General features: G+C 43.0%; 1 protein-coding gene across 3 annotated transcripts in view; it reads left to right on the forward strand.

The window, feature by feature from the left end:
- The window catches only part of ARMC9 (armadillo repeat containing 9), a 128,859-nt gene that overhangs the window by 17,523 nt on the left and 84,556 nt on the right, over nucleotides 1-26,780 (forward strand). For all 3 annotated transcript variants that reach the window (XM_081050915.1, XM_081050916.1, XM_081050917.1), the window contains 4 exons: nucleotides 5,538-5,695; nucleotides 11,250-11,348; nucleotides 22,732-22,766; nucleotides 26,239-26,350. In XM_081050915.1, coding sequence (XP_080907041.1) covers nucleotides 5,538-5,695; nucleotides 11,250-11,348; nucleotides 22,732-22,766; nucleotides 26,239-26,350 — 404 coding nt within the window. The remainder of the gene's footprint in view (nucleotides 1-5,537; nucleotides 5,696-11,249; nucleotides 11,349-22,731; nucleotides 22,767-26,238; nucleotides 26,351-26,780) is intronic.

Genomic DNA, 26,780 nt, shown 5'->3' on the forward strand with positions numbered 1-26,780 from the left:
TTTTGTTTTTAAAGATGACCTATATTTATGGTTATGTCATAAGTTTCTTTATTAGTATTTTTTAGATTAGCAAAGTAGCAAAGAGTTGATTTATATCCGAATATAAAGAAGAGTATATCCTATTGTGAAGATAGAGTGGTTGAATTTAGGTTTTTATATTAGGTTAAAAAAACAATTCCATATTTTAAAATGTATCATTTTGTGTTGAGCAGTGAAGGGGGGGTCTCTAAAATTAAATCTCATTTACTCTTAAAAAACAACAAAAAACAACAACAGTGTGCCTAAATGAAGGAGGGACTTTAACAAGAGGAAGCTTGACTGTAGGGGAGGTCTCCATCACTTCTGTTACTGTTTCGTTGCGTGCTGAAATTACAGGAGAACTTTCTGTGACCCCCACTGCCCTACTTTTAGCTGTATACTCATGTATCTCTTGTTTAAAACTTGAGACATAGTTCTTTGGACTTTTGTACAAATTATGTCACTAGTTATAAAATACGAAGATCTCAATAAATTTCACTGGCATGACTAAGCCAGTTTCATTAAAATAATATGGGATAAACCATCTCCATTAAAAGCTGAGATCTCACATGGCAAGGCATCTTGGTTTAGATGTCCTTGTCTCATAAAACGTTTGACAGGAAAAAAAGAGTCAAAGTTCTGTTTAACGTTCAGAAATAAAGTTGGTATTTTGATCTGTGACTCAAATAGCTCAGGTCCCATTTGTGGCCAGCTGTCTGCAAGGTGATGTCTCTGGATAGCAGGCTGTTTTGCTAAATGGTGTATTTCACGTGGTCACAAACCACAAATGTGTCAACCCAATTGCCTATTTCTCCCCTTCCTGTAGGCTGTTGGCAATTAGGTCGCTTTTTCCTCAGGCAAACCGTACTTTGAAATTGTCGTAAATTCCCAAGCCAAAAGTTCCACAAATAGTCCTTTACATTTAGTTAACTGTACAATGAGTTTCTGAGGGGAAGAGTTCCTTTGTGTGTCCCCTTTAGAAAGAGACTACGTTGGTGACAGTAACATTAGTGATTTGGGAGGTCATTTGACTCTGCTGACATTCTGTAGAATTTTCATTGTTGGAAGTTCTACTTTATATAACTTTGAACTTTGTACATATGAAAAGGCTTTCATAATACTTAATGTAGGGAGAAAGTAGTAACTCTTTCTCCTAAATAATATTTGAGGAGAAGTTTAATAAATGATTTTCAGGGATGTTCGCCAGAGGTTCAAGTACTGGATGTAAATTTGTCCCAGATGACTTTTTTTTTAAAGCGTGTTTTTCAAGGACCCATCAGCTCCAAGTCAAGTAGTTGTTTCAATCTAGTTGTGGAGGGCACAGCTCACAGGGGCCCATGCGAGGATTGAACCTGCAACCTTGTTGTTAAGAGCACCATGCTCTAACCAACTGAGCTAACCGGCTACCCCCCAGATGACTTTTTTTTTTTAGACTTTATTGGGGAAGGGAAACAGGACTTTATTGGGGAACAGTGTGTACTTCCAGGCCTTTTTTCCAAGTCAAGTTGTTGTCCTTTCAGTCTTAGTTGTGGAGGGCGCAGCTCAGCTCCAGGTCCAGTTGCCGTTGCTAGTTGCAGGGTCACAGCCCACCATCCCTTTCAGGAGATGTACCGGCAACCTTGTGGTTGAGAGCCCACTGGCCCATGTGGGAATCGAACCGGCAGCCATCGGAGTTAGGAGCATGGAGCTCTAACCGCCTGAGCCACCGGGCCGGCCCGCAGATGACTTTTTAAAGTTCTCTTTCAATACTGAGATTTGGTGGGTGCTAAATAATAATAGTAATAAAAATAATACTTCATTATTGTGTGACACTTAGAGATTTAAGAGTTAAAATATTTTACTTCTGCACATGAATAAAAGTTTTTGAAATACAGTTTGAATGTGCAGGACACAAATTGGGAGGAAGGAATAACTTAGGACTGGTTTTAAGCATGGGGGATTTGTCAGAGCCATCGGGGCATTTGTTGACAATATAGATACTCAGCCCCTATCCAGTACCCCAAAATCAGTTCTCAGAGGTGAGGCTTAACCACCTTTATTTTTAGATGGTTCTGTTGAATTTCAAAGTGCATACCACTACTTTTTTCAAGGCTGGGTGTTTTGAGTATATTCATTTAATCCTCACAATAATCCTTCAAGATCATTATCAATTTCTCCATTCTTTACCGTATTTCCCCCAAAATAAGACCAGGTCTTATATTAATTTTTGCTCCAAAAGATGCGTTAGGCTTATTTTCAGGGGGTGTCTTATTTTTTTATGTACAACAGTCTACATTTATTCATGTACAAAAATCTACATTTATTCAAATACAGTCATGTCATCGTCTTCTGGAACATCGTCATAACTTTCCAAACCCCAAATTGCAGCTTGAATTCCTTGCGACTCCATTTCCTGTAGACCCATTGGCCCCAATCTCTCATGTCCAGCAACAGAGCTCTCCTTAAAGGAGCACTTCTTGTCCATGTAGCTCGTAGTGCATTGGCAACACAGCTGTCAGTGATCTTATCCCGTGAATTCTTCACCCAAGTCACGACCTTTTGCAGGCCAGGCTTCACAAAGTTTCCACGCTGATTTCTCTCCATTCTATTTTCAAGGTACTCATTGATTTCCATGTGCAAATGGTCCTTGAATGGCTTGTTTATTGCAATATCAAGAGTCTGGAGATAGGCGGTCATTCCTGCGGGAATCATTATTTGATCTATTCTTCTCTCTGCAAGGAAGTTCTTCATGTCTTTAGCGTGGTGAGTGCTGGCTGAATCCCAGACTAGCAGACCTCTTTGGCCACCTTGCAAAACAAGTGGCGGCATTAAATTGACCCACTTCCTTATAACTGCTTGTGTGCACCAGGCTTTTTCGGATTCAAGAACGGAAATGCCTGAAACGCATTCAACCTTATCTTTCTTGCCCTTAGTGATGATTAGAGGTGGGGCTTTCTTTCCATCCAAATTAATTGCCAAAATACAGGTAACATGTGCGCTTTGTATCCAGTAGAGGGAATGTAGATTGATGAGGCACCCCTCTCATCAATTGTCGTTTGAGATCCTTGGCCTATAAACACTGCAGTTTCACCCACAGCAATCATGTTGGAGAGTTGGTATTTATTAAAGTCAATGCCATCAACAAAGGACTTGAATACACGTGCAGGTTTAATAACTTCAGTATCTTCCAGCTTGAACAGTGTTCTCGACCTTAGAGACAGTTCATATCGCTGAAGGAAGCCATCCAGCCAGTGTTGTGATGCTTTGAATTCTTCTTGGGATATTTCTAACTGTGGTGCCATTGCAAGGGCAAATGCTTGAATATCAACCCTGCGCACAACCAAGGCCTTTGCTCTCCTTGACGCAATCCATTCACAGATGATGTCTTCCAGCTCAGGAAATAATGGTTGCCGACCTGATCCACACTTGTGCTTCTTAGCATTTCCCTCCTCTATCTGTTGACTGAGGTTATCGTACTCTGCTCGCCATTTTTGGACCATTTGGAGATCTGACTTATTCTCTTTGCAGAAAGCTGTAGGATACTTGCCCCGGGAGTCCTCCTACGATTCCTTTCTTGTACTCGATGAAATAGCTCTTTCTTTTTGCACTTATCTTGTTTGGGGGTCAAAATATTATTCCCTTTAAATCTACCATTAAATCAAGTGTTAACTGAAGACTTACGAGACAGGAGTGGCAACAAAAATGATGATAGTTAAGAATGATCCCCGCAAAAGCGACGAAAAATTGCAGGCATCAAAATTCAGAAAATGTTTCTTTATTTCACACGAGTGCATTAAGTATGTCTGTTACAACACATGACGTATTGAATTATGAAGATTCATATTAGACACAAATACATCCGTTTGTTATCAAGTGTGTTGTGTCTGTACTCCATTTGGTCATTCGGCAATAACTCTCGAATTCATCTGTTTACATAGGTTACCTCTTGTCCAAAGGCACCTGCTTGGGTGTTTACAAACACTTAATTATAATTTATATTATCATTTATTTTAAGTATTAATGTCAATAATATGATTTATTTATATTTAATTATATATTAATATTATTATAATTTAGTGCATCCATTGTGTGTTGCAACGGATGTACTAAATACGTCCATTTGGCTGACGATCTTAACGGGGGCTTATTTTTAGGGTAGAGCTTATATTACGAGCATCCTGAAAAATCATGCCAGGGCTTATTTTCTGGTTAGGTCTTATTTTCGGGGAAATATATTAGATTAAGAAATGAAAATCAGAGAAGTTAAATATCTTGCCCCAGCAAGAAAGTGATTGAGTAGGGATTTGAGCCCCGGTCTTTATACTTAAATCTCTCTATATATACGTGAAATGTGTTCTAAAATGAAGGCTTTAAATATTACACAGAGCCTGGATTGGGACAATTATGATTAACCTGGTTTCTTCCATCCAAAACTTAGCATTCTGGGGCAGGGGAGAAGAAGGATACGGTAAAAGATTGTTGACACTGATGAGTGAAGATTCGCCTATTCCAGCTGTGCCTGGGGTGGCTCAGCCATCAAGTGCTGCCTGTGGGGAGGATGTGTGGGGATTCTAAGAACCATAAAACCTTCCAAGGCTGCCTCCTCTAAGGCCCTTGGGGTGGTTTATGTTTTATCAAACTGGCAGAACAAGCACCTGGAATCTTCTAGATTCTAGTTTTCTCCAACCTCAGACAAGCAGCCCTAACCTTTTCTTAAAATGAAGAACTGTCCTGCAGTTATGCATTGTTCCCCAAACAATCTCAGAGAACAAGACACAGGTTTGGTTCAACCATTTTGTGAGCTGATTTATATAAAGAAACGTTGAGTTTATTTCTTATTCATAAAGAGAAGAAAAACTAAAAGAAATAGTATGGGGTTCAGTCAAGGAAATAGATTTTGTTAGAAAAACCAGAGATGATTCAGTTGAACTACCAGAGACAAGAAATAAAAAATCAGCGATTACAAAGCACTTTTTAACTAAATGTGGTATGAAATAGAAGTAAAATGTTCAACACAAATAGAGTCAAGTTCAATGTCATAGCAAAAATGTTATGATAGTAGTCATGGTACTCCCTTGAGAAGAATAAAATTGTGTTTTATGGGGTGGCCGGATGACTCAGTTGTTTAGAGCAGGAGCTCTGAACAGCAGGGTTGCCGGTTCAATCCACACCTGGGCCAGTGAGCTGCGCCCTCCACAACTAGATTGAAGACAACGAGCTGCCACCGAGCTTTCAGAGGGGAGGCCTGATGGCTCAATTAGTTAGAGCATGCGTTCTCAACAACAAGGTTGCTGGTTTAATTCCCGCATGGATGGTGGGCTGCGCCCCCTGTAATTAAAGATTGAAAACGGCAACTGGACTTGGAGCTGAGCTGCGCCCTCCACAACTAGATTAAAGGACAATGACTTGGAGCTGATGGGCCGTGAAGAAACACTATGTTCCCAATAAAAAAAATTTTTTTTAAATTGTGTTTTATTTTGTGATTTTTTAAATTGTTTTTTTGTTTGTTTGTTTCATTTTAATATAAATTGTCTTCCTAGAAATGTTGCAGCAGCTCCACCAGCAGCTGGTAGAAGCCGAGCGAAGGTCAATGACATACCTGAAACGGTTCAATAAGATCCAGGCGGACTACCACAATCTCATTGGAGTCACGGCAGAGCTGGTGGATTCCCTGGAGGCCACAGTCAGTGGCAAGATGGTAAGGAAGATCCCAACTGTCCATGTCTTTTCCAAGATAAAGATGGATCATGTTGATATGTGACTCCTGGCCACTTCCAGCTGTGACGCCTGCCCCTCGTTTCACAAAGCCAGCATGCATGCAGAGTCAAGTTGACAGTCCACTGTTTGTCATCCATCTTTCCTGACACATTATCTACTGTGTCTTTATTTCTCTACCTTATTCTTAATGTTAGCAGAAAATAAATAGGCAACAGAAAAAAATATTATGTAGTGGCATAAAAATGAGTGGGCAGTACCCTTCTGGGAGACAGGAAAGCTATAGATTTTCACATTGATTTTGTGTCCAGGTGCCTTTCTGAACTCTATTAATCTGATAGATTAATTTGATTGCGTCTCCTGTGTTCTAGATTAGCAGTCGTAGCATCTTCAAATAATGATATTTTTGTTTTGCTTTTCTCATTATATATCATAACCTTTTTTTTCTTAGCATGTTAGCTGAGACTATGGGACATTATTGAATAATGTGATTATAGGCATCTTTGTCCTATTCCTGACTTTATTGGGAATGACTCTAGTGTTTTACTTAATAGAAATTAGAAAGTATAATAAAATCTCTGTGGAAATAGAATATTTTTAAAGTGGATGTAATTGTAGGTTCAGTGCAGTTGTAAGAAATAATGCAGAGAGAGCCCTTGTACACTTTGCCCAGTAACATTTTGCAAAACTATAGTGCAATATCTCAACCAGGGTGTTGGCATTGATGGAATCTATTGCTCTTATTCTGATGTTGCCAGTTTTACTTGTACTCGTGTGTGTGTGTGTGTGTGTGTGTTTGTGTGTGTATATTAAGCTTTATGCAATTTTATCACCCATGTAAGTTTGTATATTAAAATTGTTTTAGTAACTTAAAAATGATTATAAAATAATATGTATTATATGAAATTTCAAAAATATAGAATGATGCAAAAATAAAATTAAAATTACCTGTGATTGTGTCACTTAGTAATAACTCTTGTTAATTTTCCGTGCTTTTTCATTACTTTGATACACATTTTACAAAAATGAGCTCTGGTTCACACACAGTTTTCTAATCTCCCTTTTTCCTTAATACTGACTCGTGCGTTCTTGATGTCATTGGGTATTCTTCTACAATGTCTGGCCTTCAGTGGCTGGAGCATTTTCCGTTACGTGGCCATAGTTTGTTTAGTGTCAGATCCCTACTGTTGGATATTTAGGCTGTTTGCAGGTTTCACTTTCATAAGTTATAAATATACCATGTGTCCCAGAAAATAAGACCTCGCCGGACATCAGCGCTAATGCATCTTTTGGAGCAAAAATTGGTATAAGACCCGGTATTACATTATATTATTATATTACATTATATTATATAAGACCCCATTCTATATTAAAATAAAACCGCGTCTTATATTAATTTTTGTTCCAAAAGACGCATTAGAGCTGATGGTCTGGCTAGGTCTTCTTTTTGGGGAAACACGGTAGTGGGAGATATCCTTAAAGATGAGCCTGTGTAACATTTTTTTCCCCTCTTCTTCCTCCTCCTCCTGCCCCCCTCCAGTTCAAGCCGTTGTTTCTCAGTCTAGTTGTGTAGGACACAGCTCCCTGGCCCATGCTGGTATTATGAGCCTTGCACACCCCCTGGCTGGGGCAGTCAGTCACTGGTTGTTGGTCGGCGACTCACAGCAGCTCACGGCGGCTCTCGCTGGCTGTTGGCCACTTATGGCAGCACATGGTAGCCCATGATGGTTGCCGGCCACTCATGCTGGCCACTGGCTGCTCCTGGCAGCCCAGGGCAGCTCCTGCCAACCTCCGGCTGCTCAAAGCAGCCCAGCTCCAGGGACAGTTGTTGTTCACGATCTTAGCTATAGAGGGCGCAGCTCACTAGCCCATGTGGGAATCAAACCAGCGACCTCAGCGTTAGGAGCACTGAGCTCCAACAACCTGGGCCACTGGGCTGCCCCCAAGAGTTTTAAAGTTGGTTTTCTATTTGAAATCTATGCTAAGGTCCTATAGTAAGATTATGCTAATCTGATTCCACTGAGAGTTCATTTTCTTATACCCTTGCCAGTTTTGGGTATTATTAAAATTTTTGTATTTTGCACATTTGATCAGTGAGCAATATTATCTAAAGATTTGAATATACACTACATTGATACACATGAAACTGAACATTTTTTATATGCTGTTTTTCATTCATTTGACAAAGATTTGTTGAATGCTTACTATGTGCCAGGCTCTATCCTAGGCATTTGGGATACATGAGGCATCAGGCAGTGAAACAAAAATTCCTGTCCCTTGTAGGGTACATCCCTGTAGGGGAGAGAGTTTATAAATAGTAAACATAAACATAGTAGATAGGTACATTATGGAGAGGGTTAGAAAATGACAAGTGTTACGAGAAAAAAAGTGAGGCGGAGGAAAGGGGATCAGAGTTTGTGGGGATATGTGTATAAAATTGCAGGGGGCAATTTTAAATAGTCATTGATAGTGGATGTGTGAGTAAACACTTGGAGGAAGTATGGGGAGTACTTATGCAGTTAGTTCTTTGAGATTCTCACAGAACTCTAGGTCAAAGGAACAGCCAGTGCAAGGGGCCAAACATGGGAGTGTGCCTCGTGTGTTTGAGCAGTGATGTGAGGACCTGGTATGGCTCGAGTGCAGCAAGGGATAGTGGAGAGCGGGACACGGCAGGTCATGGGGTGGGATGGCGGGGAGTCATGGTAAGGATTTGGGCCTTTACTACCTGTAAACTGGGAGCAAACAGTGGAGTGGCCTCGTTTGGCATGCTGTGTGTGAAAGGACCACCTGGCCATTGTTGTAGACTAGTTTACAGCGGGGCTTAGGGGAACTTAGGGCGACAGTGGGCAGGGTCCTGCAGTCCTGGAAGCGAGGCCTGGTGGTGCCAGCAGGTGAGGCGGGAGGAATGGTCACCTGGGTGTTACGATGTCGCACCAACAGTGTTTCCTGCTGGACTGGACCTGGGGACAGACAGACAGACAGGAGTCAAGGATGACTCCAAGGCTTTGGCCTACACCACTGGAAAGATGGCATTGCCATGAGCTGAGACAGGGAAGGCCTTAGGTGGAGCTTTGGGGGGCTTGAGAAGTCAGCTTAGGACATGGCATTTAGACATGGGCCATTCACTTCATCTTCTCTAAATATGTTTCCTGTTTGTTGCTGGCTTTTTAATTTGATGTTTCTTAATTTAGTAAAGTTTACATTATTATGTAGTCAAACCTATTAATTTTTCCCTTTACCCATTCTACCTTTCCATAGTGTTGTTAAAGCAGCTTTTCCCATTGAAGGAGCCAAAACAGTCATCTTACTTTTCCTCTATTGGTTGTTTGCTTTTGTTTTAATTTTACCTTTAACACTTTAATCCATATGGAATTTATTTTGATAGATGATGTTAGGAAGAAATCTACTACCCGTCCCCCGCCCCCCTTCCCAAAAAATGATAACCATTTGAGCCAAAACTATTTACCTCTTTCTTCACTCATTTGAAGGGCTACTTTGATCATATAATGGGATTGCATTTTTTCCCCCATTGATCTGAGTATGCTTAAGCTAGCAATGCATTGTTTTTTTTACTCCAGTAGCTTTTAGTATGCTTTAATGTCCTGCACCGAAACGTCTTTGTCCCTGAGGAAAGCACAGCACACATTCTCAGAACTACAGGAAGTTGCTTGGAGTGGCTGGAACGGTCAAAGTGGGGGCAGTGGCCCCATGTTGGAAGACGGCGCTGGAGAGGTGGATCGATGAAGGTCATGGGGAGACTTGTAGACCAAGTGTAGGGATTTGTGCATTATTCTGCAGTTAGTGAGGAGCTTTTAAAATATATGTCTTCAACATTGGCTTTTAAAGTTAGCTATTTGTTTTTAGTTTTAAAAATAACATGTGTATTGACTTTAATACAGAAAAGTACCAGAAACAAAACAAAAACGGCTTTTATAGCCACTGTTGACCCCCAAAAAAGACATGCTCATAGTTAGAACATTCAAACAGTATAGGAATAAATAAAAAGAAAAGCATATGTTCTCCTTTTGCCTTCTCTCCTATTGAAAAATAGCTGCCATCATCCTGATGTGCCTCTTACAGCCAGGGTTGACGTGACGCCAGGGGTGGCACACTGACCAAAGATGGTCACATGAGCTCTTTTTGCTGGCGTGTGAAAGCAGAGGCCTGTAGTCCAGCAGGTGGGGATTGAAGGGCCCTCCAGTACCAAGACGGAGAGAGATACGGGGTGGGGGGCAGCCCCCTCCCACATTCAATTCCTTAGTCTCACCTCCTCATTGATATTCAAGATTAATGTTTTCTTGAGTGTTATTTTGGAACATTTCTGTGCATAAGCGAGTGTGTGTGTGTGTGTGTGTGTGTGTGTGTGTGTGTACATACTTGGGATCCTGTGACCCATTATTCTTCTGAAACTTGCTATTTTGCTTTCGATATATTCCGGAGATCTTTCCACGTAACCACACCTTCCTCATTCTTTTTGATGCTTGTACACTATTCCATTGTAAGGGTGAACCATAAATGGTCAACTCTCTGATGATGAGCATTTAGATTGTTTGTTTGCTATTGCAGAAAACGTTACAATGAGCATTCTTATACATACAGGGGGTCAGTGAGTGAGAGGCAGGGAGAGGGGCCAGTAGCATTCGCATATGGAAGTTCACCACATGGAATCCTGAGGCTGAGGAAAAGGAGGTTCCCCTTTAACAATCAGGCACAGAAAACAGTCTGGAGGGGTGCAAAATTGTTAATAGTTACCTCCAGGGATTGGTTGTGGGGGAAGAGTGGGATTGGCACATGTACGTTTTAAATGTCCATGTATTATTTTTATCAAAACATGACAAGAAAAAAATTTCAGATTACTACCTTAGATGTTGTATATCCATCCCAAATTATAGTAGCTAATGAGAAAGGTATGCGAAATGCCAAAGAAAAGCGCCATAATACAGTAGCATCGATGGGAATAATAATCCAACCTCTTGTTGTCAAGCACTTGATAATTTATGAAAATGTCTCCGTCACTCATTCAGTAAGCATTTCCCAAGCCACCTTTCACGTGCTGAGCACATCTGTGATCTCGTTTACCTGCTCACCATGACCCAGAGACGTGGACGTTATTCATTTCACTCGGCAGGTCAGGAAAACAAGAGGCAGAGCCATTGGTTTTCTCGAGCCCATGACTTGAGCCCAGATCTTCAGACTTTAAGCCCAGCATTCTTTGTGCTACATTGTGGCCACCCAGTGACTATTTCTTGAATTAACAACACCAAAATGAAAAAGATTTAAGATCAGTTTATTTTACGTGACAGTGGGAGTACATCAAGTAGATTACATAATTTAACGTGTGACGTCCCATGATCACACCTGTAGCGTGTTAGCAGTTTTTTTTTCTTTCAGGCTCAATGTTTTAACGCCCGAGAGCGCCTACGTAAAAGTCAATTTCATCTCCATACCTTACGGAGGGCGCTAATCATTGCCCGGGGCCTCAGCTGTCTGTGGGTGAGATTCGCGCCTTTCACCCCGTCCTCTTGTCCTCTTTGCAGATCACCCCTGAGTACCTGCAGAGTGTCTGTGTCCGCCTCTTCAGTAACCAAATGCGGCAGAGCCTGGCGCACAGCGTGGACTTCACGAGGCCCGGGACGGTGAGGCTCTGTGCCCATGGTCTGCCCCCTACCTCAGTGTAAAATAATGTAACTGAAAAAATGAAAGAGCAGGATAAAATAGCATTCAGGCGTCTGCATTTCAGCTGGCTTTGGAGATCTGTAAATTCCCAGAAGGAGAAGAAAGCTGTTTTTGAAGAGCTGCTGGAAGATGGCTTTCTGGGGGTGGTGGGGAGAGGGGCAGCCTCCCCGGGGTGGGGGGGAGAGAGGGGGGGGAGAGGTGAGTTCTGCTTGATGAGGTGCCAGGGGTCAGTGCCAGTAAGAAAATCAGTAGGAAACGAATGAAACTTTATTTTCTTTTTAAAATAACTGCCATATTGGAAGTTGTATGGTCTGAGACAGAGGCTTTCTTTTTTAACTTTTTACTCGGAAAAATTGCACACACAGAAAAGTTGTAAAAATAGCACAAAGGACATTTGTATACCGTTTACCCACATTCATCAACCTTGGCAGTTTACCATTTGTTTACTTTTTACACACACACACACACACACACACACACACATACGAGTCTGTTTTCTGAACTATTTGAGGACAAATTAATCTACTGTGGCCCTTTATTTCTAAATCCTTCAGTGCAGAGTGTGTTTCCTAACAGGAATATTGTCTTACATAACCACATGTTATCAACATCAGTAAATTTAATATTGATAAGAATTTCTTACCTACTCTGTGCGTTTGCCAGTTTTGTGAGTTGAGCCTTTATAGCATTCTCTCTGACCCTGGAAGTCTGGGGTCAGGTATTGTATCGAGTTGTCATGACTCTTTGGCCTCCTTTACTCTTGAATGTTCCCCCAGTCTCTTTTTGACTTTCATGACCTTGACAATTTAGGAGAATATGGTCCCTCCCCTCTTTTAAAAATAGAACACCTCTTCTTTTGTGTTTGCTGTTTCTTCATGATTAGATTCAGGTTTGCGTCCCAGGCCAAAATACTACACAGGTGATGTGTCCTTAGGACAGTTCCTCTGGAGCAGGGGTGTCCAAACTTTTTTCAACGTTTTTCACCAAGGGCCATATGCGGGAAACTACACAAACAGCAGGGCCACTCACTTGAGGTAAAGTACGTATTGCCTCACCTGGTTTATTTAAGTAAACTAAATATATTTTTGGAATTTGCTGCGTGCCAATTAACAATGGATTGCGGGCGGGAGTTGGCCCGCGGGCCGTAGTTTGGACACCCCTGCTCTGGAGGCATATGACGTTGAGTGGGGTTCTCCACCAGGGCCATGGGTACACCAGTGTCTCTCAGGGAAGTTTTCACAGTTTGGGAGCCCGTGTCCAGGAGCTCACACCAACCTGCTGTCTGGTCCAGAGGCTGATGGGTGGAGCCAGGTGATCTGAGGGACCCCCAGGGGTCAGAGCCAGGCCTCTTAATTAAGGGTTTGGAATTAATATCAGGGCCTACATAAACAGAGGCCATTTTTAGTCTTAAAAAGAAATATTTATACCCAACCTCATTCTCAGGTAGGTTTGAAGCAGCTTATTATGACAAGATGAGAAAACACAAATATGAGAAATGAAAAAAAAGAAAATAAAAATAAAGAAATCGTGGTTAGAGCTTGTAAGAACAGAAAGTATATTGGTGGTTTCCAGGGGCTTGAGATGGGAGAAAGGGGGAGATGTTGGTCACAGGGTACAAACTTCTGGTTATAAAATGAATAAGTTCTGGGGATCTAATGTACAGCGTGGTGACCACAGTTAACACTGCTGTATTGTTGAAAGTTGCTAGGAGAGTAGATCTTAAGTATTGTCAGCGCAAAAAATAGAAAGTAACTAGGTGAGGCGATGCATATGTTGACTAACCTTATTGTGGTCGTCATGTCACAATGCATACTTGTATTAAATGACACTGTCTATCTGAAACGTATACCGGGTTATATGTCAACATCTCAGTAACACTGGTGAAAAAAAATAAATTGTGGTTAGAGGAAAAAAAGGGTAGGACTCATAAATGTAAGCCAGGGCTAAGGCTAGTACCAAAATATATGTCATAAGTTGCTGTGTGCCTGAAGAGGTGGGCACAGATTTGACTCTGAGCTTTCCAGCAGCTTCTGCAAAAAGGGACACTTGAGCAGTTACATGCTTTACTTACAGAGGAAGAGAGAATGGTTACATAATGTTTATTATGTCTTATTTGCTGCATCTATGTACTTGTGCTGCACATGCAACCTAGAAAGCACAACAGTAGAATGAATGCTCACGAGTCCACCACACATCCATAAAATAGACCTTTTCAGTGTCACTGAGGTTCCCTCTGTGCCCTTTACACAGTGAACTTTTCCCAAGTAGATGTATTGCTATGATATTTTAAAAACAAGCTTAAGCACGTTTTTTAAAGAAGACTAGGAGATCAGACAGCTGCTCCCCATGATCATTCTGGTGCTAAGACCTGAGGGTGCTTTTTCTCATGCATCTTCATAGAAGGGCCATAGTATGATGGTGAAGAGCAAATGCCTTTGGCCACATGCTCGGTCGAGGTGCACACACAGAAGCACCGCAGAGCTGTTGGTGTTGGTGGGCACGTGGCTGGGATGTTGGATGCTGCAGAGTCTGTGCTGCTTTGGCCGCAGTGCTTTTAGCATGCAAAAATCTTGGAGAATTGGCCGTTTTTAAATTGTCAGTAAAGCACACAGAGACATCTGGATTTCAGAAAGGTAACCTCCTTGTGGGCCCTCCAGAATGAGGGGCTGAGTGTATTTATCCAAAAGGATGGCTTTTTAGCGGTGATGAGCATAGCAGGACCTGTGTGTACTAGGACCACTGCTTTCTTCCCTCCCTCTCATTTATTTATTAAAATCAGCAAATATTTAATGTATTCCAGGTGTATATTACAAAATCCCGTCTGATCTTGCATGTACAACAATGCCTGCATTTCCATTTCTGTTGGTGGAGTGATGCATCCAGCTTATTTAAAACTGATGTCATGTTATAAGCGGGATGGGACACTACGCATCTGATACTTTATGCCATTAGAAGTTCCCGTCATTTGTCACGAAACTAGTCCTGCCATCCTTCCCTGGTATGGTGCCATTAAGGTTCAGATTCTAAGCCTTAGAAACCAGGGGAGAGACGATGAGCTCTGTTTACCTAAGCTCATAACCATTTCCTTTTTACTGAGTCATTGGCTTAGGAACAGGCAATAAAGCTGCAAATAATCTTTTATTGCTCCTAGGAGATTTTTCTACACGATGATAAAAAGCAGATATGGGCTCGTTGTAAAAGTATAAAATATATTGTAGTTGATTAGGTGTGGCTAAAGTCAATGCATGATATCAGACTTATCATGTATGAAGAGGAAGTTAGGATACAGTTTAGATGGGCTAGCTAGTGACTGAACTGAGAACATGTAGGGTTTGGAAGGAGAAGATTGCTTTTGTTTTTTAAGGTCATAAATTCTACTCTAGGTCCAAACAGAAGACCATCGATTTCAGGGTAAATAAGCAGGCACAGGCTAGCCTCCTTTTTAGTGTGGTCTTGATAACCATCTCCTTGGGTGTTCTGTTGACCGTGAAAAGAGGCTTGGCTAGGCCTATCAGAGACCCGCTAGTATCTACGTATGAAGTGTGGTACTTTGATATTGCCTTTTAAGTCTGACCTTTAAAAATCTGGCCTTCCACAACCTCATTCACTGTTGAAAGTTTGATAGGGCTCAGTAAGTAGCACCCTTCTTCCCCGCTGAGTTCTACACCAATCGAAAAATAGGACAAACAAATAAAGGGCAAAGTAAAATATCCCAGTTGATACTGACAAAGCTTATACAGTGGTACCTCGGTTTTCGAACATCTCTGTTGACGAACATTTCGGTTTATGAACGCCGTAAATTTTATGGATTTATGGTATAACTAGGTAGTAAAATTCATGCTAAATTTGCAGTTTTAGGGGTTGATTTTAAAGGTCTGGAACGGATTAACCCATTTTGCATTACTTTCTATGGGGAAACCGTGCCTCAGTTTTCGAACGTTTCAGAACTCGAATGGACTTACGGAACGGATTATGTTCGAAAACCGAGATTCCACTTTATTGGAGAATATGGGTTTTATTTGTAGGCAGGTGGGTTTCCTTTTCTTTCTTCTTTTTTTTTTTTAGTTAAAAATGGCAAAGCTTTATTCAAGTGTCTTAGGATTTGCAAATCGAAAACACAACTGGGAAATACCCAGAGTGTTCCAAAGGAGAAAAGAAAGTCGAGAATTTTACTAGTAAAAACCACACGTTTGGGAAAAGTCTGTCCTGCGATCTTAACCCGTGGATTGGCTCAGGATGATTATCTTCCAGATAGATGTCCAGTGGTCTGGATAATGGTTGCTAGGTGGTCTGAATAATGAAACATTCTTAAGCAGACAATTTGTCATCTATAAGAGAGACATACATCTCCAGCACATGAACATTCTTTTTTAAGTCCTCAGAGGTTTATCTATAGAATTTAGGTACATCCAGACACTGATGGTTTCCTACTTTTGAACCTAGCCCGTCATGGACATCTCTGGCCAAACCTCTTACCACCATCACCACCACCACCGCCACCAGCAGCAGGACTGACCTGTGCTCTGTGAGCAGGCGCATTGCCCGGATTGAGGGGTGGGGGTAAAGGTTACACTGATGGAGGCACATAGAGGAAACACCGTGACTGGGGAGAAAGGTGTTGCCATACTACCTAGTTCATGTCCAAAAATCTCTCATTATCAGAGCTGGCAGTCAAATCCTGGTGCTCCCAGGATTGATAATGAGAGGATTCATTTTTTTGAGAAGAGAACTCTCCCAGGTGGGCTCTTCCAGTTTGACTGCCTGTCACCACTCTAATCTCAGGTTTGTTATTCCATAGTTCTTACTAAATCAGCTGGGATCCGAGATAAATCTGCTGTTATAATACCGGGAATCTAGTGACAAGGAGTAAGAGAAGCTTCTTCCTCAGGGCACAAGAAGTAGAGTTTTTTGTTTTCTAAGATTACACAAGTAATACATGAATATATGTTCACTGGAAAATACATAACAATTTAGTAGTAGAGCAAAACACAAACCTCTTTTCTCCTTCACGCTTACCTCATCTCACCTTCCTCCCTGTACTGCTATCGACTTTGTTTCGAATGCATCCTTCCAGTACTTTACAAATTATATATATCAGTTTTTATTACACAAAGTGTTCTGCAACTGTCACTTAGCAGTACATTTTTAAGCGTCTTCCATATCCTTTTAGCATGTTTATATTTTCCTTATCTCTAGAGTTTTAATTGGAGAACACTATGGTACATTTAACAATTTCTCTAGCAGATGTTTTGGTGATTTTTAAATTTTTTGCTGTTTCTAATGATGTACCATACATCTTTGTATGCAGCAAATAGCATTTGAAAACATCTTTTTCTGTCTTTCTCTTCTTAGCACTGGGCAAGCATGAAACAGTCTGAAGGTGGAAATTTGAGCTTAGCCCCCTGGGTGAATCCTAATTTCCACCTGAGTGGCACCTCTGGGTTTGTGGGTTCATTGGCTGGGGAGTTTCCATTTTAACACATCCCTATTTGGAAAAATGGCCCATTTGGGAGTTAATCCTCCCTTTCTTCAACAACTTCGAGTACACCTTATTAGAAATACAAGTTAAAATGCTTCCAGGTGTGATAGCATTAAACACTTTAAAGACTCAAGGCGTGCGCATCATAGAAGACCTGGACTTCCAAGGTCAGCCATCTTTGTTAGCAGTAAGACCTGCAGGGACTGAGGGTACCCTTTTCCAGGACGGCCTCGTGCAGTCATTCCGGAAACCTACTGTGCCACTGTTCTGCTGAGGAGGATTCTTCCTGAAGCTTCCCGTTGTGGGGACCAGAGCTCTAGCTTAGAGGTCAGCATCTTCCACCCTGGGAGTCCCTCTTATGTGGCTTCTTAAGTCTTGGCAAGGTGCCAGCCCTTGGCCTGCATGGAGGCCACCCCTTTGGAGGCAGTTTTTCTGGGCTCCGTGCTCTGTATATTGCGGCAGGGGGAGTTGCACACCTGGCTACACTACACCCACCCATGTTTGTCACGTACCTGAACTGACCCTGGTGACAAGAGGACTTGGCAACTTTGATCTCAGTCAGTTGGTAAGACCGTGATTGGCAGGGGGTGACTGTGCCATTAGGTCAGACCTCCAAACCCAGACTGATGGGCCTTCTCCCCGTGAATGTCTGTGTGACAGGCACATCCCATTTTCTTAGTCCAAATCTGGGTTCGTCTTTTCCTCCAAACAGGTGGTCTGCCCTCCTGTATGTATTTCCTGTCTCGTGAATGACACTCCAGGAAATGCCTGGGAGTCACCTGACGTTCTTCCCGTGCCTTGACCCCTGTTCAAGTGGCCTTGGCATCTGAGTGGGCTTCCTCCTTCCCTGTGGCCTTGTTTGTTCAGGCTCTCGCTGTTTCTATCCTGGCTTAAAGCAACATTTCCCAGCTAGTCTCGGTCTCAAAGCTCTCACCTTTCTGATTGCTCATTCACACGGGAGCTGGAGTGGTTTTTTCGGTTGTGTCTTATTTATTTATGCCCTCAAGTTTCAGGAAGGATTAGGTACATGTAGGCATCGGATCATGTTACTGCCTTGCTGAATACCTGTCATTGCTTCAGGTCCAAAGTGCTCGGCCTCCCACGCTGTGGCGCCCATCTGTCCCTCCAACTCAGCTCTGGTCATAGAAACCACGAGAAGCCCCAGCACCCCAGCCTGGCACCTTGCCCCACTCCAGGCTCTCAGAACAGTGAAGCAGGCGACCTGGTGAGCCAGACAGATTCCTGCCCGAGAAGCTTCTGTAGAGCTTAGTAGCACGTTCAGACACTTGAGCGTTCCTACTCTACCTACGTATCTCCATTTCCAAATCTTCATTCGAAGTTCTCCATTCCAGCCCTCCCCTCCTCCATTTACAATTCTGCCTTTTGGTGTCATGCTAGGCCCCCTTCTCGTTACAGAATTGGCCCTAGCAGCCTTCCTTCTCCATTGGGCGGGGCTGCTGCTCTGCTTCTTCAGCCCCAACGTTGCTAAGGCACTTTTCCCCATGTGTCCCACTGTGGTTATTTAATCTCCTTACAGTCGTTTGCCTGAGGTCCTGCCCTCACTGTCCTGCTCTGCACCCCACAAGCGGCAACAGTGGTCTGGCTTTAGTCCCACTCAAGCAGGGCCAGGGAAGAAGACTTGGTCGCAGACAGGCCTGGTCTGAGGGGGTGTCCAGTCCCCTGTCACCTTAGGGCTTGGCAGCCTCCACTGGTGTCATCATGGCTCTTTCTTTCTGACCCTCCCTGGGCTGCATGCACCTGCCATTCTATGAAGCAGTATTTTCCAAAGTACGTGCCTAGTAGCACCGATCCCACAGGATTTTCCTGTCCCCCAAACAAACCGTTATGGTGATAAGTTTGAGACATGCTGTATGCTGAGATTCACGACACTCAACAGCTCTCCTCAGACCATGGAGAAGCCCCTCGGTAAAGGACTGTTTGCCCTTGTCTCACCCAGTGAATCTCCGGTCGCTCTTGACCTAGGGACACTCTCATCATATTACCCCAGTACCGATTTCTCTAAACACACGATGTCATGTATCATTACCAAAGCCCCTCATCCTGCTGTTATCACCAAGAGCTGTCCTAGGCCCCAGGAAACCCCTGTCCCCCACTCCGTGACCCCTGAGGGCCAAGCTCAGGTTCCTTGTCTGCAGCTGAGAAGTGACGGAGGCATAAATGCCACCATTTCACTTGGCTCAGGTCGGAATTTCTTTCTCCCATGCCTGCAGGTTCCACAGTCTTGTGCTGAGCCTGGCAGTGTAGATGCTCGATGACTGATTGGTGGGTTAATGCCTTCTTTGTTCCACTGTCCTCCACCTGTGCCCTGAAAGGTTGCCCCACGTTCATACTCTGCTTCCTCAGATGGGCCAGCACCTCTTGTGCACTCACATCCAAGTGACCGGGGGCGCTGGCTTCCTTCTGGGGCCCCCAAGCCAGAGGGACTTTCCCCTCAGCTCCTGACACAAAGTCCTGGACTCACACAGCGCCCAGCTGGGCTGCAGTTGGCCTCCTGAGCAGTTCCTTAGCAAGGAGATTCTTTCTGGGGCTTGTCCATCCATGTCTAAGACCCACTGTTAGCTTGTGAGGGAGATTATTCCAACTGACTGGTGGTTTTGGAGCCTCTGTCTTTCTCTTCCCGGGGCTTCTGTTTCTCGGCTAGCCTGTTGTAGCTGTGTCCGCAGCACTTGCAGGCCGGATAATTCTCCGCTGTGGGGACTGGCCTGTGCATTGTCGGACGGTTAGCAGCGTCCCAGGCCTCGACCCATTAGATGCTAGTAGCAGCATGCCCAGATGTGACAACCACAAATGTCTCCAGACACTGCTGAGTGTCCTCTGGGGGCAAAATTGCCCCTCGGCTGAGAACTACTAGAGGGAAAGAGAAACAAATACCACACAACGAACGTGAAGGTGCTAAGTACAGAATGCAGTAGAAGCTTGCCAAGGTTCTGAGAGTGGGTGGGGGGTGATGCTGGGAGTGGTCACCAGCTCAGGCTGTCTGAGCTGAGCTCTGCAGGATGGGGAGTCGGGGAGACCAGAGGGCGGAGCTGGGGGTAGAAGCAGGGCCCCGTGTGACCAGCATGATGGGGTGTCTGAGGAACAGGCTGAGGGGATGGGTGGGCTGGAGAGCCAGGGCAGTGGCAGGAGAAAATGTGACTCTTACAGAGAGCACTTTGAGCTGAGTGTGGAAGGAGGCCTGCAGATAGAGAGGGACTCAAAGCAGAGTAGTGGAGCCGAGCGAACATGGACTTTGGAACCCAACTGCCTGGTTTGACTCTCAACCTTGGGCAAGTTACTTAACCTCTCTGTTTCATCCGGAGATGGAAGTGACAGTGGACGAGGTGACCTAATTGATGTACTGTACTGAGAACAGTGTTTCTGATACAGAGAAAGCTCTCAGTAAATGTCAGTGATCACTGTGATTAGGAGGCTATTGCAAGTTCAGAAGAGAGGGAGTTCTGAATGACGTCCCTGGAATGGGGGTTGGGGGGAAGTGGCAGACGTGAGAGAGATTTAGCGATAGAATTAGTAAGACCTGGTACTTTGGTGGATGTAGCGAATGAAGGGGCCAATACTGTTTTCCCAAAAATAAGACCTAGCCGGACCATCAGCTCTAATGCATCTTTTGGAGCAAAAATTAATATGAGACTGTCTTATGTTATGTCATATAAGACTGAGTCTTATAGTAAGATAAGACTGGGTCTTATTTTACTAGTCTTATAAGATGAGTAAGGAATAGGTAATTCCTTTAATTAAAAAAAAATCAAGGGTTAAAAAATACAAAAACATACATGGTCATAGCCATTTAAAAGCTGGATTTGATGTCTCAGGGTGGGAATCTGTGTGGTCTGTAAATACTGCAGAGGGAAGCAAGAGAGCAGGGTCATTGGCCAAGGCTGATATATTAAATCATAAATCAGTAAAGGATCTGGGGTACCCACTTTTTGAAGTCAGTCTTCATTCATTCATTCAACCAACGTTGACTGAGTGCCTCCATATGACCAAGCACTGTACCAGGTGCTGGGGACGCGAGGGTGATTTATCTCTGGTTCTTTTGTGTTGTTTTTTTTTCGTTTGTTTGTTTTTAATTTATTGGGGTGACAATTGTTAGTGAAATTACATAGATTTCAGGTGTACAATTCTGTATTACATCATCTATAAATCCCATTGTGTGTTCACCACCCAGAGTCAGTTCTCCTTCCATCACCATATATTTGATCCCCCTTACTCTCATCACCCACCTCCCACCCCCCTTACCCTCTGGTAACCACTAAACTATTGTCTGTGTCTATGAGTTTTTGTTTCTCATTTGTTTGTCTTGTTCTTTTGTTGTTTTTGGTTTATATCCCACATATCAGTGAAATCATAGGGTTCTCTGCTTTTTCTGTCTGACTTATTTCGCTTAGCATTATACTCTCAAGATCCATCCATGTTGTCACAAATGCTCCTATATCATCTTTCCTTAACGCCGAATAGTATTCCATTGTGTATATGTACCACAACTTCTTTATCCATTCATCTATCGAAGGACATTTTGGTTGTTTCCATGCCTTGGCCACCGTAAACAAAGCTGCAATGAACTTTGGAGCTCACGTGTCTTTATGTATAAATGTTTTCAAATTTTTGGGGTAGATACCCAGGAGAGCGATTGCTGGGTCATATGGTAATTCTATTTGTAATTTTTTGAGGAATCTCTGGTTCTTTTGGAACTCAATGTCTGCTGAAGGGGAAAGATAGAAATAATTGTAAAATAATCACAGATCAATATGATAAGCATGGATAATGACCGTTTGAGGGCTGTGGTGACACAGAGGACCAGGTACCACTGCCTACCCCTTAGGAAAGGGCTCCACTCAAATGAGATTTACTTTCTTCTCCTCTACTTATTTCCTTTTCTTGGAGTTCTTTATAACCTATTCCAAACATTATATCATTTTACAGATAAAATGCAGATAATTCAATGTATATCTCTAGCTGATAAGGGCTCGAAGAAAACAAAAACAAAACATAACCACAGTGCCTAATGCAATTAACACTAATTCCTTAGTGTCATATAATACCAGTGCAGTCCATATTCACATTTCCTTTGTTTTCTCAAAATATCTTTTCACAGTTGGTTTGAGTTGCTGCAAACAATTGCCCCACACAGCATGTGGTTGTTTCTATTTTAGTACATGTTTCATACAGTATTGCTTGTATGACAAAAAAAAACCAAAATGGGGCCGGCCCGGTGGCTCAGGGGGTTAGAGCTCCGTGCTCCTAACTCCGAGGCTGCCGGTTCGATTCCCACATGGGCCAGTGGGCTCTAAAAAAAAAACCAAAAAAAAACACTAGATAAATAAATGGAACAATGTGAATGTCCATAAAGGGGCAAAGGTTTGGCCTATAGACAGGATTAAAGGGGAGAGGTCATGTTAATTTGTTTCTATAAACACCGCTATAGTGTTTGACTTGGTGCAAAGTACGTTTTATACTCAAAGATAAAATCTTGATAAAGAAAAAAGCGGGATAATTAAATGATTTTCACAGCTGTTGGTCCCGTGCTGTGTTTGACTAAGCAGCTTTATGTGCCTCTGGGAGTTTGGTTGGGAAGAACCCACCCGTTTTTTATAGAGTGTCTTTGGAGTGGAGTAACCACAAACCAAGGGTGAGTGCCTTGGGAAATGGATCAGTAGTGTATTGATTAACTTTGGCTGGGGCTAATTTTTAAATCATATATGATTATGGTTGGAGGATCCTGGTGGGTCAAAAACTTTGCCGGTCTTGATTCTGTGCTGTTACAGTGAGGTGTTTTAGGATTAATGCATCTCTATCAATGTTTAACATGGTCTGTTTTCTTCCGTTCCCCTCCCCCCGCCCCCCAGGCTTCAACCATGTTAAGAGCCTCTTTGGCCCCCGGGTAAGTAATTGTGCTTGGGGACTGTTACTGTGCAGGATAGCTATGGGTTAGATTGGAATTCAGAGTGACTTTAATAAACATTCATCTTAATAGCCCAGCTTAGAGGAATGCCTTTGATTAGCTAGAGCTCCATGTGGATAGTAAAGGAAATACCAGTAATTATAAGTAACATTGTTAAACTAGAAGTATATTTTAATGTTAATTCTATTTATTTTGGTGAGGTAGCATCACATGGGAAAAAATTGTTAAATAGTTCCTATCAAATTCTCTGGAAATGAATTTAATGTACTGTCCGAGGGGAGTCAGCAGAGTGTTGCAATGTCTAAATGTTATGTTCTCTGCTGGTTCACACTGTGACCAGGGCACAGATAGCTTTGTGGATGCCTGAGGCTTTCCATCCAGATCCATTAGGGTGTCATCATGGGGGTGTCTGAGGCACACAGACTTCATCAGGCATGTGTGTTGCAAAGAGGTTGAGAACCTTTGGCATGGACATGGGGACTGGGGTGGCTTCTGGTGGCCCTCTGAGCCCTCTAGGGTGGGGGTTGCTGTGAGATTCCTAAGACACCTGAAATACACACAGCACTCCTCCTCCCTTTGGTCGTGCCCAGGTCTGACGTGGACCTGCACTTTGTTTTTTTCTGACGGTGGCTGTGTAACGTAATGCTTATGAGCACAGACTGCTGGGGTTAAAATCCCACCTCTGCCACCAGCTCTGTGACCTCGGACTTATGTAACTTCTCTGTGCCTCAGCTTCCTCATTTATGAACTGAGAACAATGATAATAACTGTATTACAGGATTGTTTGGAGGATTAAAAATGAGTTCATACGTATAAAGCACTTAACACGGTGCCGGGAACTTAATAAACTCTTGGGTGTTTGCTTATGTTATTCCCAGTGACAGAAGAGGCAAGATCACCTGCAGAGGGTAAAGGAGAGTAGTTAGTGGAGGGGGTTAGGTGGACAAAGAAGAAGGTATGACCCAGTCTTTATGGACAGTGGGGAGTGGCTGGACCATGGAAAACCAGGTTGTTGAGCAACTCAGTTGGCAATACATTTACTTGGTTATTTTGCCATTATTGGCAAGTAAGTATGGCCCCAACATGATAATGTTTCTCCCCTCCAATAGAAGCACCCCAGCTACAGAACATCATCAAACTTGGCTTTACAAATGGAACTTTTTTGGTCTAGACCAAGAGCCTGTTTAAAGTTTAAATTAAAAACTTTTTAAAAAATTTTATTTTGGAATAATTCCAGAGTTACAAAAATAGTACAAAGAATTCCCCTATATCCTTCGTCCAGATTCCCCACTGTTAATATTTTATGCAATCCCAGTACAGTTATTAAAATCAGAAAATTAACACTGATACAGGATCGTCTAATCTACAGGCCTCATCCCCATTTTACCAGTTGTCCCATTGGGTCTTTTGTCTGGTCTAACATTTAATCCAGGATCACATGTTGATTTTGTTGTCATGTGTTTGTTTCCTATCATTTGAAATCATTCTTCAGTCTTTGTCCTTCATGGCCTTGACACTTTTGGAGAATATCGGCCAGTTATTTATAATTGGAATTTTAAAAGTATCTGTATTAGTTTTTAAACTCACAATAGTATCTGCCTTGGAAAAAGAAAGTGTCAAAAGAATCAGTGTGCCCACATACATGGGTTTACTGTTTGATGTATAAAATAGGAGACGCTCCTCCCAGGAGTGGTCACTGAGGTCTCGTGTGTTGTCCTTTTTTCTGGCCTATTCTTTCCGGCCCTGTAAGAGGATTTCGTTTTGTCTTTTAAAAACTAATATTTAAAAAAACTAACATGTAATTTTTTTCCCTGTAATGTAATACATGTTCATTATAGATAACTGAATGCTATTGAAACAGATAAAGAAGAAAATTTAAGTACCTGAAATCTTACCTCCCAGAGGTATTATCTCAGTGTCTACTGGAACCCTTCATCTTTCGTCTTTTCACCTAATTCTCCATGAGTTCCCATTTATTATTGTGCAGGGGGTTTTAATAGTCCCTGCACAGTATTAGAAGAATCATATTTTTGTTTTGTTTTTTAATATTGTTCCCCTTTCTTCCGCCTCTCACCCCACTCTGATTCAAGCCATTGTTTCTCAGTCTAGTTGTATAGGACACAGCTCCCAGGTCCATGCTGGGATTAGGAGCCTTGCGCTTCCCTCTCTCCCCCAGTCCCCCAGCTGAGGCAGTTGGTCGCCAGTCGTTGGTGGCCAGTTGTTAGTCAGCCGCTGACAGCAGCTCATGGCAGCTCTCGCCGGCCGCGGGCCGCTCACACTGGCTGCCAGTCGCTCACGGCAGCCCACGGCAGCCCACGGCAGCCCAGCTCCAGGGAGAGCCGTTGTTCACAATCTTAGCTGTAGAGGGCGCAGCTCACTGGCCCATGTGGGAATCAAACCGGCGACCTCGGTGTTAGGAGCACTCCAACCATCTTAGCCACTGGGTCAACTCTGTTTTTTAATTTTTTAAATTTTGAAACAATCATAAATTCACAGGAAGTTGAGTTCCCCAGCGTCCCCAATGTTGACCTCTTATATGATTGTAGTACAATATCAAAATGGAGAAATTAACATTAACATACAGACATTAACATATAGTACTAGTAACTAGACCACAGACCTCATTCCGTTTTTATCAGTTTTTCCATACACTCCAGTGTCCTCCTAGTCAACAAAACAAAATGTGAAGACACTTGTTTTGGTGACAAGGACTCTGAAGTGGTTCCTTTTGTTTCCGGCTGACCAAGGCAGGGGTTGGGTCATTCTGCATTGTGTAGATCTCTGAACAGAGGCCTCTCTTAACTGAAACCTGGATTCCCCTGAGGTCTTTGACTTGGGGTCCTCTTGAGGAGGGTTTGCAAATTGTCCTGCTTACTACCTGTCTTACAGGTATGTCCCCCATGCCTTCTGTCCCTACTTCTGCCTCCTCAGAGGGTTGACGGTGCATCTCCATTTGTTTCCTGACCCCCTACTCTGTTCTCATAGTCTTCCAGTTCAGTCCCTCAGGCTGGAGAGGGACAGTGGCTTCAGGTTTTTAGGTAGAACTGTTGGGGCCTGCTGATGCTAATAGCTTTGGACTTTGCTCAGGATTCTAAATAGAACTTGGGCGGAAAGTTATGATGCCTCCAAGGTGATTTCATCTCCAATGTATGGAGCCTGATGTGAATGCAGTGGTTTCGAAAGCTGTATAAGCCGGGCCTCCTCATTTTAGAAAAATGTGTTACAAGAACCCTGTCACGTACAACAGAAAAGGCAGAGCTGAGCTAGTTGAAACTGGGGTGGGGAGCCTGGGAAGTGTGGAGTTAATTCTAGAAGCACAGAGAAAACAACTGGGCCACTGCTGGTCCATTGTGTCACAACAGCTCTGGATTAGGTGTCATCATACTCAGGAGGTATAAAGAACGTGCCCTTTTGCCCTTCCCTTTCTCTTTGAACTTGTGTTGCTGAGTAGGAAGTTGAAGGATGTCCCATTACTGCCCTCCTTGGATTATGAGAAACTGAAGAAGGATTTGATTTGGGGCAGCGACCGCTTGAAAGCCTTCTTGTTGCAGGCTCTGCGCTGGGTACGTACCTTTCCCTTGAAGTTAAAAAAAAAAAAAAAACACATAAAAAACCGTGCTCGTTTACTTGGCAGGCCACTTTGCTTGTATCTTAAGCCATCTACTAAAAATCTTTCTTCCTACTGCTTGCTACACCAAGAGCTAAGGTTAAAAACAACTTCTGCAAACAGCCTTGGCGTCTTTTTAAAAACTCCTGTATTGACATCACCGTTGCTGTTGCCGTCCCTCGGCAACTTCACATAAACAGTTTCAAGGCTCAGGAGACGCCCCTGGCATGTGGCCCTTTCCTGGTCCTGAGCCACACTCACGGCTCATGGGGTCGATGTGTTAGAACACGGAGTCATTCTCACTACACCTCCACAAAACCCTCAGTACTCTGAGGTTACCACGCAGCCTCGAGCACATAGCAGGGGAAAAACTTACTAACAAATCT

This window comes from Rhinolophus hipposideros, assembly GCF_964194185.1.
Source record: "Rhinolophus hipposideros genome assembly, chromosome: 6".
Classification (NCBI taxonomy): Eukaryota; Metazoa; Chordata; class Mammalia; order Chiroptera; family Rhinolophidae; genus Rhinolophus; species Rhinolophus hipposideros.